At 41.0% G+C, this 18,356-nt stretch overlaps 1 protein-coding gene across 1 annotated transcript in view; it reads left to right on the top strand.

Annotated features, from left to right (window-relative positions):
- Positions 1–18,356, top strand: part of fam172a (family with sequence similarity 172 member A) — a 158,156-nt gene that overhangs the window by 61,846 nt on the left and 77,954 nt on the right. The window contains exon 8 of the mRNA XM_040019660.1: positions 8,240–8,359. Within this exon, the coding sequence (XP_039875594.1) occupies positions 8,240–8,359 (120 nt within the window). The remainder of the gene's footprint in view (positions 1–8,239; positions 8,360–18,356) is intronic.

Below are 18,356 nucleotides of genomic sequence, written 5' to 3'. Positions count from 1 at the left end.
GCTGGTCACAGTCAGATATATTGAGGGGAGGCAGTATGAAGCAGTGGACAGTCTTCACATTCCCCATCCCAACAAGATGAAAGCAAGGACAGACGACATAATTAATGACCGAAAAAAAGGAAAAGAAAACCTTCCATTTAAACCAAGCACAATGTTGACTTCCTTTTTTATTCAACTATTAAACTTTTGGCAACTGAAGTATATTGCTAATTGATTTAGCACTTCACAAAACAATATCATACTCACTCACTCACCTTGAGCAGGACTTAGATTTTGCTGTTAAATAAACTTGTCTTTGCACGATTAACGAGTGAGCAGTTAGGATCTGTGTTGGTGCCTCTTGAATTTTGACCTTTGACCCAGAAGTGAGCAGGATGTTAGCGTGTATGACCTCGCCTTTATTGTCCACCCCCTCCCTTCGCCGCATCACTACTCCACTGCTCATCCTCTATCCGTCCAAGAGCAAGCTGTCACATGCACACATGGAGATATGTAAAGGCTCACACATACCAGCAGACAAAAGAGTAAAGAAGGTGAAAAGAGAACTGATAGTGTGTTTGTGTGTGTTTGTGTGCGCTTTTTTCCTTCAACTCTGTTGGTCAAGGTGGGTGGTGGATCAAATCAAACCTCTTTAGCGGGGCTGTTTTCATCTTTTTTTTTATACAGCACCCACCCAAGACACACTCACTCACCAACCTTTGTATTCGCTACACCTCACAGTCTTACTCCTGCTGGGCTGGCAGACCACCTGCACACAGCCATTCAGAAAGACACATATTCAAACTATAAACCTCTAGTCCCGGCAATATCATGACACCCAACAAGACAGAAGAAGCATCTTAAGCTTGAAATAACACCTGTCTTGCTCTGAGTTTATATTTGTGACGCTTCTGAAATTACAGTTTATCATCTCTTTTTTTCCTTCCAGTTGACTCACAAAGATTGACAGATACACACAAATACACAGCAGCCCACTGATAGAGTTGAGTTGATTAATACGCTTCCTTACACACATTGGTAAGCTCTTAACTGCTTTTAGGATTCTTACTTTTTAGCCTTGGGTTCATAGTGTGCAACCTCTCAACCTTATCTAATCCTTCTCTTCTCTGCTCCTCTAGATCACACACCAATGGGCCATGTTTAGGGGGATATTGGTAGAGGAGAAAGAAAAAGAGAGAGGGCACAGGGAGGCATGGAGGGATAGAAAGTCTGATCGGAGGGATGCTGATGAGGATACTGGAGGGGAAGCGGGTGGGGGGTACTTTTTTAGCACTTAACCATATAGAAGTTTGGGAGTTCACTTTACTCTGAATTTTAGCAGTAATCCAGTTAGCTATTTTCTGTCAGCCAAGCGGAGGAATGGCAGGAACAAAAGGCACATTCATGGGCTTAAGAAGCTTCCAAAGAGTTCACCCAAGGCTGGCTGGCTGGGATTAGGCCAGCAGGCCCTGGAAAGAAGAAGGGGAAAAAAGAGCAAAGAGGACAAAAAACAGAGCTTCGCCTTTCTTTAAGCACCACTTATTTTTATAAATGACTTGAATGCTTTTCCTTCTTTCTGTTTTCGTGTTTTTATGTTTCTCTTTTCAACGCTGTACATTTCTTAAATATTGAGAAAGAGAGGGAAAAAGAGAGGCCCTCACTCCTAGAGGAATTTAGGGTTTCAGATTGAGGCTATCCCTTCTTTTCCTTTACTTTTGCTATATAAGATTCACTGCAACTTCAGTTGTCACCATGATATCTTTGTGCTCTTCTCTAATATTTTTCACTCGTTATAGACTTGCCATAGTGGCAGCTGGAGGTTTGTTTGTTTTTTTAAGAAAATTTTTATCTTTAACTTTTTGGTGATATCTTTTACATAACCTAGGGGTCTTCTACTACTGATCTTTTTGGATGCACGTAGTGTGTTGTGTATGTCGGTACATTTACTTTTTCTAGGTTTTGCTTCTGAAGGCCCATTATTTCCTGTTGTAGCTGTCCACACCAATCAGCTGAGGTCATTGTTTGTATCTAGGAGCCTAATTAATGAATTGCAATATATGCTACTGTAATAGTTGGCATAGCTCAAAACATTTAAAAACAAAGAAATATTCTATTTTGAGTATTGCATTGTGATAATATCATATGGTGGGATGTCTGGTGATTCCCACCTCTAATTTTATGCCTTAATACAATTTAGTTAGGTCTTTAAAAATGACACTTTACAGAGTTGTCACGTGTTTATTTCAGTTGTAAAGTTGGATGATTTGCGCATTGAAGTCTATGGGGTTAGACTTGTTTTAGGAGCCAGTGGTTTTGAACTGAAGTTTTGGCATTTTGGTTGGCTCCCTTCTTTAGCTCAGGAAGTTGCTGTTCGTGCTGTACTACAAATTCTCTAAGGTACATGCACGCAGATCTACACACAAACACACCAGAACTCGATCATAAACATTAAGACGTGAACACATAAGTGCACAGTCTGACATTTGTATTGCGACACGGTACTACCATGTTTCTCTGTGGATTTTTGCTCTTTGTCACCTTCACCTATTTGCCCCATTTTGTGGTCCACAAGCAGTCATACAGACATAGTTTACCTGACCTTTGATCTGTAGCCTTGCCAAGAAGTGAGGCTCAGCATTTCTAAGGACAGGTAGGGACTTGATTAACCTCTGAACTTAGTCAGAGGAGAGGTCAATGACCCGGGCAAGAGGGCAGCTCACAAGCTTGCTGCAGAGAGCAAATTGGCTGGATGCCACTTTTGCATTTGGGTGTGTATGTCCGTGTAAATGTGGCAGTGAAGGAGCTTTGATGTGTGTGCTTGTGTATCTGTTTTTATGAGCCAAGTCTTTTAGGTATGCTGCGTGTGGCATTTTTAACTTTAACTTTATTTTATATTAGAGTTGTTTACGGCAGTTTAGCTTTAACTTCTCAAAGTTTTAAAAGGGAAGGTCTGTTGGATTCAGTGCTGTTGGTGTGTGTTTGTGTGTGTGTGTGCAATTCTGAGCACACTTATTTAGTACACAGCATATGTGCATGCATGCATACCTGTGTGTTTGTGAGTTCGCTTGGGGCAGAACAAGTGTAGCTGGTCTCAGATCCCTGCTCCCAATCTTCTACTCAGGTCAACCATCAAACACATCCATCCTGCCCTCGCTCACACCTCCCCACCCACTGAGCTCCCTGTCTCTGTTTCTTTCCCTCTTTGCACACAACCCTGTTGTGGATACTGGCTGACCCGAATGAAGATATAGTCAGACACACACACGCTCACATACGCACACACACACAGCACCTCAGGGTCATCCTGGAACAAACACAGCCTTGTCTGCCTGCCCGCTTTCCTTTGCCTTATGTCAATTAATGACTCGCAGTAATTTCACCTGACAATCCTGGCGGCAGCACGAGGCTAGCCAAGATGTCACAGTGATGACCTTTCTAGCCCGCAGACGCTCTTTTCTAATAAAGAATCTCACAAACCCACAGCAACTTCCTTTGTACTTTGTTAATGAGTTATTGATTTGAAACAATGCCCTGGCAAATATTGTCAGAGCAGACTGACCCTACCAAGGTCATGCTATTTTATTGTATACAGTCTCTGCACGCTAATCTGAACGTGGGATGACATGTACGCCGTAGTTTTGCTCCTTTCTCTGGCATCCCCCTCTCTCTTTCTCTCTCTCTCTGACTCTTTCTCTTCCCCCTTACACTGTATATCCCCTCATTGCAAAGTCAAGTAACACACCTACACATATATTTCTCTCTCTGTCTTTCTCTCTCTTCCCCCCCTTGTTAGTCTTGCACATGTTTTTCACCTCATTCTCCCTTTTCTCCGTCTCTTTCTCGCATCATTATATTCCCAACTCTCCATAGGTAGTATACCTGCTAATTACCTACAATGCCACAGTCATTATTTTCCCATCTCTGCCGCTAATTTGCTCCATACCTTCTTTTCCCCCCACTCTAGCAGACCCATCAGCTCCCAGACAGCTTCCAGCTCGCCTGAGCTCTCTGTCTGCCTTTAAAGGGAGAAAAGAATGAAACAAATACAGGAGGGGAAGAAAAAACAGGAAAACGATGGCAAAGGACTGCACGTCCCAGACATTGATTAGAATGCAATTGCAAACAGGTGTCGTAGAGGTCTGCTATTTAATTGTGTGCGCAGAGACATGTACAGAATCATGCACGCAGTCATTCACAAACAAACACAAACTAACTGATTCTAATAACCTCTTTGCTAATACCAAACATGTAATTACCTACATTGCTTATTTAATATTTAGTCATTAGCCCAAATGAAAACAATCCTGTTCTGCACTGAGCTGGACATATTAAAGACTGTAATGACTAGGGCTGCAGGTTGGTTTACTCAGTGTGTGGCCTGCGAGCATGAGGGGACTGAGAGATTGGTCAGCCAGTCTTTACTGTGTTTCTGCTTGTCAGTGAGAGAGCAAAAGTGAGTACGAGAGTCCTGTGTAATTTCACTAATTTCTTTTTTCTTCTTCCTTTGCAGAAAGACATTGTTGTGTGACCTGTGCGTTCTGTTGCGTTTAAATAATTCTTCAGCTTTCTCTGTGCTCTGTCTTTCCCTATACTTTTTTTTGGGACTGGAACCGTATCTGCCCAAGCAAAAGAGTCTAAACCCAATGAAGTTGTTTAGAGATCCCCGTGACACTGTCCTGACACTTCTGGCTTCCGCTGAAAGGTTTCTGAGTGTAAAAAGTAGAATGGCTCTTATCCACTAGATTCCTTCCAGCCCACACTGCTCACCGTCTCCCACCTTGAAATTTCAGCTTCCTCAGACATCCGCTATCTTTTTGGACGACTGGAGAGGAGGAGCAGAAGGGAGGAGCAGGGAGGTCTGCAGTGGTTGTTTGTCAGAGTGTGTTGATGTTGTTAGATTCATTGTTTCCTGTGTTGGTCAGACACTGGGTTTGTGTTGGCGTTGAGGCTGTTATTCTGGCTGCAGTGCACTCCTCTCTTCTGCTCTCCTCTCCCTGCTTCTCATTACATTGAATAAACACAGGGCAAGTACTGGACCGGACAAACTTTTGAAGAAACCGGTGTGTGCCTACGCGAGTTTCAATCTGTGTGAATGTACTGGAGCATGCCTGTTTGTGTGTGTTTGTGGTACATGTGTGTGTTGTGTGCACACTCTTGGGTGCCTGCAATTAAGTATGACTTTTGACTGGAGAATAAGTCTTTATTGTGTAAGTAATGGAAAGAGCTAAATTGAACAATTTCTTGAAACTAGACAATTGGAAGGCACACTTTCAACAAAGGGCTAACAGTTGGAACCACTTATGGACTGAAAGTGGGATAGATCTTCATGCATAATGTTACTCTAATTTATTACTTGAAATCAGTGTTCTGCTGATTGCATAGCAGGATCTTGGCTAAAACCACATTTTGTTTCGCTGACTCATTGAAGTCATTTGTATTTTTTTTTTAACGTGTGTGAATAGTTTGCACACAGTATGTTTTAAGCATGGAGTTCCCTAAATGTTTCTCAAAGTCTTTGTTGTGTCACTACCTACATTGCACTTTATTCACATGATTGATGTAGGTGCATTTGGATGAATGTTGGCGTGGTTAAAGGTTTGTAATTTCCAAGTTTGAAGCTGGAAGTACACGTCAAACTCTTCTCACTGAGTAATTCTGCTAGACACACAATTGTACTCCTGTTATGTATCTCTCTCTCACTCCCTTTCTCACTCTCTATAACTTTCTGATAAAAAGCTGTCTTTCAGCATCTGGAGACTGTTTTGTCCTGGGTGTCTAGAGTTCGGATTTGTACTTTATATTCACTGAGGGGACAGTATGGATTCCTATATATGTGGTAAACACATAGTACACACTCTCAAATGTCCCTTGACAGCTATGGTTGAAGTGTGCTGGCAACAGGTGTGCAGTGGGGAGGCTGTTCTGACAGTACTGGCAGATGCACACAGATATACGAATGCGCACACATACACACACTCAAAGGCAGAGGAAAAAAATCTCTGGAAAATAAATAAACTAAGATACCGTGTGAGAGCTGGTGACGGGAAGCTAGTCTCACAGGGCAGCAGACTCCACTGCAGCAAATTAACTCTAGGAGATAATTGCAACAATATGCAAATGTTGTTTAGATAATTCAATACAATGTCATGTCAGGTAGTCAGTCACAGTTGCCTGATACTAAGGCAAAGACTGTATGTGCAAATTTGTGTGTGCGTGAGGTTAGGGGAAGGAGTCAGGAACACACCACCGCATGTTAAATCCTGCAGTGTTTTCCAAAATTATGAGTCATAGTATAGGAACAAATAAAGACATTTATCTTGTCCTCACATGGGCAAAAAACTAATATCGTGTCAGTTTTACTCATAGCCAGGTTTTGCCCCATTGATAACAGCACTTTTGGACTTGTATAGGCGTTGGTATGTGTGCTACATAGAACAGCAAGCCATGTCTAATGTCTCTATGTCAGTGAACCTTGGGTGGAGAAGTGATAAAATAGGAGACAAATGAGTGTGAAGAAGAACAGGTGGCATCAGTGAAGGAGAAAAGAAGGTAGAAGAGAAGGGAAGAGTGAAAAAAGGAGGCAGGCTAATAAAATGGGCTTCATAGATGAAGGGCGACATGGTGGAGAAGAGAAGAGGGAGACTTCAAAGGGCTTTGATGTCACAGCCTTTCAGACAGACAACTCTTCTTCAGCCAGCCGCCGCATACATGCCGGAGACCACATACACATGAATGCGTGAAAAGTAAAGGCATAGCCCTGATGGCAGAAGGGCAGGGCAGAGCGAAGTTGCCTGCTCTTGCATCACGCTCTGTGAATGGAGGTTGGTGCTGACACTACAACCCCCCTCATGCTAATCTAGCGCAAACACAAACACTCTGACAGGTTAATTTACCTCTAGACAAACATGGCAACAAAAACACACATCGGCACATCATCAAATACTACAACCGCACACAGACTTGCACACACTGATGCACGTGAGTGAAACCACTGAATCAAATCACAAGCTCGATTACTTTGTACTAAAACTAAACTTTAAACCACATCTTTGTCTGCAGTGTGTGTGTACGAGTTGTGTGTTGAGCACATTCTTCTCAGTTACCACCTTGAATATTGAAGTAATTATCTGTCTGACATAATACAGTGTCCTCACACAATGAAAGCAGAATTGCGTTAAGTAAAAGGATGGTCTCTTAAGATATCTCCTCTGTCCTTTACCATAAAATTGCTAATTACTTTTTTGAGTTTGATTGAACAGTTTGACTCTCGATTAACAGATGCGGATTTCTTCTCCAACAAGCCGTGTGTTTGTTTACTTTAGGATATTATTTCTGTATGCATAAGCGTGCCAATTAAGAGAAGTATGCGTGTAAATAATCAGGTTTGCGTTTCGTATGGCTACAGTTTCTCGTGTTGTTGAATCGCAGGATACAGGTGTCTTCAGTTAACACAGTTTCATGTGCAGTGTAACCTCTTGTGCGAATGCGCTGTTGATTTCTGTTGTGAACCAGACAGCCTGATAGAAAATCAAAGTCTGGAATCAATGTCACAAGTTCATTAATGGTTGCCCTTTTCGCAGCTGTACACTTGCTATTGTTCTTTCCAGTCCCAGATAAGCACTTACGTCTCAGGTTAATTAAACATGTCTTCTGGTTGCGTGTTACTGCACATGTGTGTGCGTGTGCGCGCACAACTGTATACATGCAGATGAGATTGAGAAAAGATGTAGGGGAATTTATTTGTGGTACAGCATTGTGCTTGAGTGTGTGTTTTGTGTGTACGTGCATATGTCTCCTGTCTGTCGTCTTTTTTTTTTTTTTTTTGACCTTGCCCTGGTGTCTTCCCATTATGCCTCTACTGGTGTTTAGATGGACCATTGATTCAGCAACGGGGTACAAATTAAGATTTAAATGTTACGTCATCCTGCCTATTGAGTTTTACATTTAGGGCATTTGCAATATGCAAGACTTATTGATCTGTTGAAGTGTGGCTCTTTGTAGAAATCACCTCAGGCTACATCCACTTTTCTTTTGAATTTCTCTCTTTTTGGCTGGGCCTAGAGGGGCAGGTTTTGATGCTGTAGCATTAAAGCATCAATAGAGTTTAATAACTCTATTGATGCTTCATTGTCATTGGCTAGACCCTTCTTAAATGTTTTGTAGTTGCACAACTGGAGTTTGTCGGTAGCCTTCAAGCGTCAAGGATTTCTTTGAATTGTCTTTGTTATGGATATGACAAAGCATATTTTTTGTCTTGCAGGAAAACGGCTCCTCAGAGGAACATGTGCTGTACGTGTGGGACCACTTTGTGTCCAAAGCCGCAGCCAAGAATGTCTTCATCATGGCCCATAGCTATGGAGGACTGTCTTTCGTTGAGCTGGTGAGTGTTTTAGTTTTCCGCTTGTCTTTTCTACCTCCTACCAACAAAAGCATGCACTGAAATGGACAATACACTCCTGTTAACACAAACACTATTGTACGTGTTCATGGAGAAAGACCCTTACACTACTTATTCTCGAACACACACACACAATAATACAGTGCTGTGAAAATGTATTTCCTGCTCTTCCTGATTTCTTTTTTGAAGATTTTTCACATGTAAATGATAAAAAATAACTAGAGTAAAATTGAGGGACAAAAAGTTATCCAAACCTATCTAACTCTATGTAAAAAAGTACCTTTATTTTTTATTTCACTAGCCACACCCAGGTCTGATTACTTACTGCCCTTTTGAATAAAAAAAATCTCTTAAATAGAACCTGTCTGACAAAATAAAATTGGCTAGAAGATCTGAAAAAGCAACACATCCCGAGAAACAAAGTCAAACAGAATCCTTGACATCCGTTAGTCTGAGAGGGTTATAAGGCCATTTCTGAGGCTTTGGGACTCCACTGAACCATGATGAGAGCCATTGTTCACAAATAGAGACAACAGTGGCGAACCCAAGAGCGTATTGACGACTTATCCAGGAGTTCCCAAAAGAAACCAGAACATCTAAATAACTGCAGGCCTCACTTGCCTCAGTTAATTTCAGAGTTCATGATTCGACAATAAGGAAGAGACTGGGCAAAAATTGCATCCATGAGAGAGTTCTAAAGTAAAAACCACCGCTGATCAAAAAGAACATAAAGGCTCATCTCACGTTTGCCAAAAAAAGCATCTTAATGATCCTCAAGACTTTTGGGAAAATATTCTCTGGACTGACGAGACAAATGCTGAACCTTCTGAAAGGTTTGAGTCACCATTACGTTCCGTTGTAACATTCAGACATGGTAGTCTGATGGTGTGGGGCTGCTTTGCTCCTTCAAGATCTGGACAACTTGTAATTGATTTAACCACGAATTCTGCTCTCTACCGGAAATTGCCGAAGGAGAATGTCAGTTTGTGCCCTGAAGAAAAGAAAAAAGAAGATTTTGGAAGGTTATTTAAAGTCCACACAGAAATACAATTGAAATGCTTTGGCATGAACGGACAGGGGAAAACCTTCCAATGTGGCTGAATTAAACAACTTTGCAAAGAAGATGAGGTGAAATTTCAAATGCTGTATAATATTGCAGATGCTTGATTGCAGTTCTTGGCGCAACCAGTTTAGGGGGCATTTGCTTTTTCATATAGGGCCAGTTAGGTTTGCATAACTTTTTTCGGTTAATAAATAAAACCATAATTTAAAAACTGCATTTTGTATTTGTCATCTTTGTCTACTATTAAAGTTTCTTTAATGATCCGATATGTTTAATTGTTACAACTATGCAAAAAACTAAGATATAAAAAAGGGGGTAAATACTTGTTCACAGCACTGTAAAGACAAATACACAGTGATACTAGCATTGGCCTCCGCAGGAATACAGTCACCAGGCTGGCGATGTGTGAAGCTTGGTCAAAAGATTAAGAATAAAAGTGTGTAGTCTCTTTGAGAAAGAAACTACTACAACTATTTACTTCATTTTACCTTTTTAGACAATCTGCTTCATCCCTATCTTTGGGTACTTCTCTGCACATCAAGAACAGGAGGGAAAGAAGGGAAAGGGAAAGTTGTCTTGATAAGGAAAGAATAGCAGTCCAACAAAAGTGTTGCTGAGATCTGCTGTGCACCTTAAGAGTGACCTTAAGAGTGACAGTAGATAGATCAAAAGATGGTGGGAGGGAAGAGAATCTGACAGAATGAATGATTCAAAGGAGAGGTTGAAAATAAACGTTTGGCTAGCTTCTTACCTTTATAACCCGGCCCTTCAGCTAAATGGGCCTACAATGTGTCTTTTGAGGTTTAGACTAAGGCCTCTGAGGTTAATGTTTTATTTTCTAGTCTTAAATTTACTATGGATTGTGCATCGCATAATAATGATCCAACTCTTTTGTAAGTGTTTTAGTGAGAGTTACCAACTGCAATAATGAAGGTTATGTGCAGATAATAAATGCAATATTAGTGGGTTATCCTTCCCATGCCATAATAGCATTTAAGAGCCAAGCTTAGGTACTATTTCTTGTTTGGTTTTCATCCCAGAGAAATCAAAAAGTGCCTTTACTAATATTTGAGTAATACACTGTTTTCATCATAAGAGCATGCTATTATTAGTACCTGTATCATTACTTGAGTACTTCTTAAGTACTAATCATTTAAGTTGTTGGAAAGTTGTCTACTAGGGTATAATCTTCCTGAGGTGGGCTACAGGATGACTATTTCTGACTATTCCTGTACTCAAAGCAGTCTTTCTAGCGTATAGAAAGACTCAGAGTTGCAGTACATGTGTAAATATGGCTTTATTCTTAGAAACAGTGATTAGTTGCATTAACTGTCAAAATATGATTATGGTTAGTTTGGACTGCAATTTAAGAAGCTTGCTAACTAACACATTGCGCTAATTGTGTTTGCAGGCCTTTCTATGATCTGAGAGCAGGGTTTATTTTGCTTGTCTACAGGTTTCTTGATCTGGGGAACCGCTGTTAGACTCAGTACAACCAATATTATTATATCTCTCCTTTTTACTCAGGAAGGAGAGGAGGAAAGAAGCTAAGAGGATAGGGCCTTTCATGGGGGGATGAAAGGTGGGCACTTGTCCCACTGGTGTTTTCAGGGATGTTTTATTTTCTTTGTTTTCCTTTCACCTACTCTTTTTTTGTTTTGTATTTTGTAATTTTAATTTGGCTGCTAAATATTCATGCACTGTTTTGTCTGTGACAGCTTCACAATCTCTTGGGCTTTTTCACTGTGTGACGAACACTAGCTTTTCTCTCGATTTGAATCTTTCTGTCTTTCTGTGTTTCTTTCACTCAGACACTCTCACTTTGCGAGACTGTGTGCTTTTGTGATGTACAAAACATGCATATATATTATGTGCATATACAGTATGAATAAGTAGCATATACCAGATGCAGCAACAAACAAACAACATTAAAACAGACACTTGAAAGATTCTTGTGTTCCCTTTTTGTGTCCGGGTATTCAGATATGTTCTTATCAAGTTTCTGCTGAGGCCATCGTAGTTTATGCCTTTAAATGTCAAATGCTCTTGACCTCATCTCGACACTAATACAAACACGTCCAGATTTTATTTGGACCTCCACCATGTTTGACATTGGCCATTTTCACACATGCAGTGCAGACTTTAACTTTCTAGACATTACGTGATGGAGGTGCATGTGACCACAAATGCCTGATCCAGCTGTTTCAGACATTTGTCTTTAACAGGCCAGCTACACAAAAACCCGTGTGATGTTCGATTGCAGTCATTTGTAGTGAAGTGAGAATCACGTAGGTAATGCTTTAGTAAGTTCACAGTAAGTAGTCATTGCGTGTCTTCTATAGTGTACTAAACCGTATTACCAGTAATAAAAACATAACCGTTGTTTGCAGTGTTCCAGCATGGTTCATGACATTTTCCAGACTTCATGTTTGAAAACAGCTATGAAAACGTCTCCATACTCTTATCCTTACATCAATCTGTTGTGCGATCCCCTTGGTTTCACCTGTCCAAAAGTTTTTATTCCAATATTAGACAGTATTTTCTAGTGAGATTGGACTTCTTATATTGTCCATATTTACATTCACAGAGGCATCTTTTGATCAGAGATCAAAACAGAATTCTGCTGTCATCCAGTTGAGTTAAATCTTGTGGATTTCTGTTATGGGTGTGTTAGCTCAAAACATGTTTATATTTTAGACTCTTTAAAATAGCCACGCTTTGCTCTGCTTTGCACACTCTTGGCATTCTCTTGATGAGCTTCATGGCGTAGTCCTTGAAGGAGTTCCCAGAGATGCCGAAGCACTTGTTGGAACTTTGCCTTTACTTTGTGGTCCATCTCATCCCAAACCATCTCGATTGGGTTTAAGTCAATTGACTGTGGGGGCTATGTTATCTGGCGCAGCACTCCATCACTCTTCTTCTTGGTTAGATAGCCGGGAGGTTTGTTTGGGGTCATTGTCCTGTTGAAAAATAAATGATGTGGACTATCATTTATAAAGGCAAACCGGATGGGATGGCATGCTGTGGTAGCCATGCTGGTTCAGTGTGCCTTCAATTTTGAATAAATCCCCAACAGTGTCACCAGCAAAGCACCCCCACACCATCCCACATCCTCCTTGCTTCACGGTGGGAACCATGCATGTAGAGACCATCCGTTCACCTTTTCTGCATTGCACAAAGACACAGTGGGTTGAAGATCTCAAATTTGGACTCATGAGCCCAAAGCACAGATTTCCACTGCTCTAATGTCCATTCCTTGTGCTTCTTGGCCAAAAAAATCTCTTTTGGTTGTTGCTTTTCCTTAATAGTGGTTTCTTAGCAGCTATTTGACCATAAAGACCTGATTCACACAGTCTCCTCTGAACAGTTGATGTACAGACGTGTCTGCTACTTAAACTCTGTGTGGCATTTAACTGGGCTCTAATCTGAGGTGCTGTTAACTTGCGATTTCTGAGGCTGGTGTCTTAGAGGAATTTATCCTCAGCAGCAGAGGTGATTCTTGGTCTTTCCTGGGGCGGCTTTCCAGACTGACTGACCTTCAGTTCTTAAAGTAATGATGGACTGTCATTTCTCTTTACTTAGCTGATTGGTTCTTGCCATAATATGAATTCTAACAGTTGTCAAATCGGGCTGTCAGCTGTGTACCAGCCTGACTTCACAACACAACTGATTGCCGCAACCCCATTAAGAAGGCAAGAAACTCCACAAATGAACCCTGACAAGACACACCTGTGAAGTGAAAACCATTTCAGGAGACTGCATCATGAAGCTCACTGAGATATAATACATAATTCCATATATCTTGCTTCATATATTTGATGTCTTCAGTATGTATCTACAATATAGATAGTAGTAAAAATAAAGACAAACCATTAAATGAGAAACTTTTGACTGGTAGTGTATATATATATTCAATGCAGTGCCCCATTGGGCCTGGAGCCTATGCCAGCTGTCATGGGTGAAAGGCGGGGTACACTCTGGGCAGGTTACCAGTCTATCACAGGGCTAACACAGAGAAACAGACAACCGTTCACGCTTGCATTCACACCTTTGGCCAAATTAGAATTGCTAATTAATCTAATCCATGCATGTCTTTGGACTGTGGGAGGAAGCTGGAGTACCCGGAGAGAACCCACGCAAGTACAAGGAGAGCATGCAAACTCCACATAGAATGGGACCAGCTGGTCGGTGGATTCAAACCCAGGACTTTTCTGCTGTCAGGCAACAGTTCTAACCACTATATACACACAAACACACACGCAGAGCCCATATACAGTACAGAGCACTGTTGTGATTTTATTTCTAGACTTTTCTCTGCTTCAAGGAATGTACTACAGAAATAACATAAAAATATACACATGGGATTTAAATCAGCCACTATGTATTTCTTACTTGTTATTGCAATCTCTTACCCACAAGCATGCACACACATACATATACATGCTTGCACACAGTCTGCTTAATTGAAGTGAAAGTAGTCCAGTGGGATGTGATGGGAGGTGTGCGTGTGTGTGCGTGTGTGTGTGTGTCTGTGTGTGTGTGAACTGGCAAGTGGAGACTGGGGCCTTGTGGGAAGAACCATTTGACACATGAGAAGACCAAGAGAAAACAAGTTGTCTGTGGGTTAATTACTATTCCCCTTTGCAGTTAATAAATACATTTCTGATCAAGCACTTCAAAAAGGCCTGCCATTAATTTCTCCCGCTCGCTCCCTGTGTAGCCAAGAATGTTAGCCCCTGTTTAGAGCACGCAAGTGTTTCACTGCAATTCAGTTCTTTTAAAACCTTTCACAGTGTGTGCTGACCAATTATAGATATATCAAACAGTAAGTAACTGCCTCTGATTGAGAGTCAGAGAAGCTTGTGCTACAGGGAGGGACATAGTTGCTCTTTCTGCACTTTGCCCTACCGTTTTCACTCTGTGTCCTTATGCGATCACAGAATCCATCCATCCATCTCTGTTCACTGCTCCTCAGTTTCTCTTTCAGAGTCCCTAGGCTCTGACACTTGCTGTGATGCTTGGCCAGCCTGTTCCACCCTGCTCCACCCTGCCCCTTCTTGTTGTCTGTCAGCTGTATAGTTTTAAAGAAATATGGATCGTGTTCCCTCAGCTGCTGTCCTAAATTCCTTGTCCTTAGTCCAGCTCTTCTACAGTAACTACATAATAGAAGTTTTTAGCCCAGCTGTGGAGTACTATTTCTTTCTCTCCGTCTCCATGTCATGCACACACATACAAACACACACGACCCTGCTTGTTTGGGTTCCACATTTCCATTGTGATTAGGACATTATCTCACACCAAACCAGAAAAAAAGGAATGGACAGAGGAGATAGAGCCATACAGGATGTGAAGGACCTGCATCCATCTCTCCCTCCGCTCGGCTTGTTTTTTTTTCATTATTTTTCGTTGCCAGGAGTTAGGGGGGTGGATGTGTAAGTGTAAGTGGTGGTGGTTCTGTTGAGGAAGGGTTGTCTAACCCACACTAACCTTCCCGCTCACAGAGTGAAAAAGGAGCACTCTTATTGGATAGGACAGGGCATCATTATATAAGGTCTTATGTAAGAATGCATCTGTCTCCTAGTACACAAATGTGTGGGTGCCAACCAGACAACCAGCCAGCCACCACAACAGCCCCTCAAAAACATGGTTACAGATTTTAAGTGCCCTCTTTGAATACAGCACATACATACATTACATGCTTGCAGAATATCTTCGAGTACACTTTCTGTTTACGGCCACCTGTTTCCATCTGCAGTAAATATACATAATATACAAATATATTTAAGTTCTCTCTCTGGGTGGTAATTGTTTGTGCAGTTGTATAGAAGTTGTGGCTGGGTGTCAGATGTGGGAAGGGTTGCTTGAGGGTTTTTTTATTCCCTCCTTATGGACCTAATTTTTATACCACAGTAAGCATTGTTTGCTGCACATCGTGGTATAGAGATTTGAATTTATAAGTTGGAAGTATGATTAAGAGCACTTGCATTCTCAGGCTTCAGGTTTCTTGCTTCTTTTTTGATATCTTTGAACTTGTACGCAATGATATTTGACATGTCAGGTCCTGCCCTGCCTGTGGCGATCAGCAGGGCTGGACCCAGACAGGTGTCTGGAATGTGGTAACAGGTGTTTTGCAAACAATCCTGTTTCCTGTTGTTACCCATTTTAAAACTCTGGAATAGATAATAATGATACTTGTGTTTTTACATGAGTGTATTCAAATGATACATTATAATATCAGCATGCAGTTTGAATGAAAAATTGGCTCATGTACATTTAGAATGTCTTAATATTCAGTGCCCCTAAAGCATTTTTGTGGAAAAGATGGTCCATGTTTTTTCAGCCAGATTTTTGTGTGTTCCTAAAAGCTTTTTGTGATGTCACAAATTCTTGGCGTTCTCAGTTTTTGTACTTTTAAAACTGTTCAGTGGGTTGAGGTGACCATGCTAGAAAATCCATCACAGTTGCCAAGTTTGGATTCTTTGTGGTCCTCGAACAGTTTTTGTAATGTTTGGAGGTATGCTTAGGTTCATTGTGTTGCTGCAGAATTAATCTTACTCAACTAAGATGCTAAAGAGAGGACATTTTTTTTGAGAATGAAGTGTTATTTTTCCTTGGCCAGGATGGAGTCATTTCAGTAAAAATATCCAGTGCCAACCTTCCAAGGCTTTAGTATTTCCCCCATTGTGTTTTATTGCCAGTTCTGTTACTTCCATAAATCTAAAATTGTGTTCATCAGTAAATGTGATTTTTTTTTTTTTCCAGTTAGCCACTTCAAAATTCTTATCTTAGCCCATCCAAACTATTTGGTCTTGCTTTACTTTTCCAAGCAGCGGTTCGGAAACCACTTTTTGTCCTTCTGAAACACTACTAGATTCAATTTTGAAGAATACTTTTATGATTTGAAACTTGTGTGAAAATTCAATATTTTTTTTCACCTGCTGCAAAACAAAACAATACATTGGTATGATTGATGGTATGGTCACTTTTGCTCTGCCTTGGAAACAACTGATGTAATTTCCACAAAGTGTTTAAGTGTCCTTCACTGCCTTTCTCATAAACAGTCACACGAGCCACTATCTGACGCTGAGGAAGCCCCTCTATTCTTTTTGTGATGCATTTAATTAGTTCTCATGCCATGTTTCTCACTACTCCAGTGCTACTTTGTTGGCATTGTTCTGCTGGAAACTTGAGACTCGGCCACATTTATAGTGTGTGAAAAATGACTGCATGAATTGGTCAAATCCACCTGACTGTTATCTGAATGTGTGATTAAATGGAACAACAACAAGAGGATTAAAGGGTTGGTTACTTAAAATGAATTTCTGATCTAAAGCTAGTTTTGAATTTATTTCTTATCAGTATAGTATCTTAATGTTTATTTTTTAGCCAAGAAGCAATAATGTATGGCAGTGAGAATACCAATAATAATGGTATTCTCACTGCCACTTTAAAAAATAAAAATATATACATATATATATATTCTTTACATGACATCATAGTTTAAGGTGCTCAGGGTTATATATGTTAGCTCATGAACTGTAATTGTTTATTGTTCGGCTACTTAGCAAAATAACTGCATGGAGCTCAGTTTAAGTTTCTTGGCATTTCACGCTTTCTTAACTCTTGACAAAGCTCAGCTGATTCTCAGATGTATTGGTGATGGCCATGTTAGCTAACATAACACAAATATGAAATTATTGGATGTTTTCTCTTTGGTCAGTACTTGGGTGTTTTTCTCGCTGCAGCCATGCATGCGTGCACAGAGGTAAAATTGATACCGATCTTATTACATTATATAAATCCCAGTCAGCCAGCAAACAAGTCGATTTCTCCAAAACTGTTGCAGCCTTCCTTTAAACTGTGTCAAGCTACACTCCACATTTAGATTTATCTGAAAGAGTCTTTAAGGCCGGCACAACCTTCACCTGTGCTCATGAACACACAAGCAAAAATCACTTAAATTTGTTGACAAAATCTCTGCTCTGAAGTCGTCCATTCGAAAATCCCCTCATCTAATGCTGTATGCACATCTCGCCTGCCTTCGAAACTCTAAGTGCTTGCCTGTCTCTTGCTTCTGGAGGGGATGAAGAGAAGGTTTGTTTTTATCTCAAGGTTCTCCATAGCTGGCGGGCTTGCAAGCGGTGCAGTTGTAGAGCAGTTTCCTGCATGTATGTCTGTCTGCTTGTGCTTATATGTGTGCGTGCGTGATTCCGTGTCTTCTGCACGGGCTCTGTGTTTGTCTGCATGTGTGTTTATGTGCTTGCACGTATGTATATGCACACTTCTGTGCGTCTCAGCCTTTGCCTGGAGAAGCCTGTATCGTCCTGAGCAGAACAGCTTGGTTAAGAGAGCAGCTATCAGCGCCACGTTAGGAGAGGAGAGGACAAGAGAGGAGGAGAGGGTGAGAGGCAATGATAAATGGCTGGGGCACACTAGCAGAAATTAGTGGAGCCGTATGCAAAGCTGTGGCGTTTTGTTTGATGTGAAACAAAAGGACCACCACGACAAAAGTGCCTGCCAGCCTGCACGGCAGGACAGCAGCCCTCAGGACATACACCATCTCCACTGACAAAGTGTGCATGTGTAATTGGATGTGTGTGTGTTTTGGTGCGCACTTGGGTGTGCACGTACGTGTTAATGCATGGCGCTGTTTTCTTGTCCTGTCTATATTATGTATATTATCTCTCTGTGTGTTTTTGTGGTCTGGTCGTAATGACAGACAATGCCTGGCCCTTTGTGTGCCATGAAAAGATATGGTTTCTTCCTCTGTACAACTACAGCATATTTGCTCTATTAAGCGGCTGAAATACAGCCGTCTAATTTCTTTGTGAATGAATAGGATCTTAGAGAGCGCCTCTCCTCTTAACATAAGGATGTAAATTGAACTGTTTAAATGTCACGGCTAGCAAGCTGATT

This window comes from Simochromis diagramma, unplaced genomic scaffold (genome assembly GCF_900408965.1).
Source record: "Simochromis diagramma unplaced genomic scaffold, fSimDia1.1 OVJJ01000822.1, whole genome shotgun sequence".
NCBI lineage: Eukaryota > Metazoa > Chordata > Actinopteri > Cichliformes > Cichlidae > Simochromis > Simochromis diagramma.
Note: the sequence above shows the minus strand (reverse complement) of the source record. Positions and strands in the feature narration are given on the sequence as shown.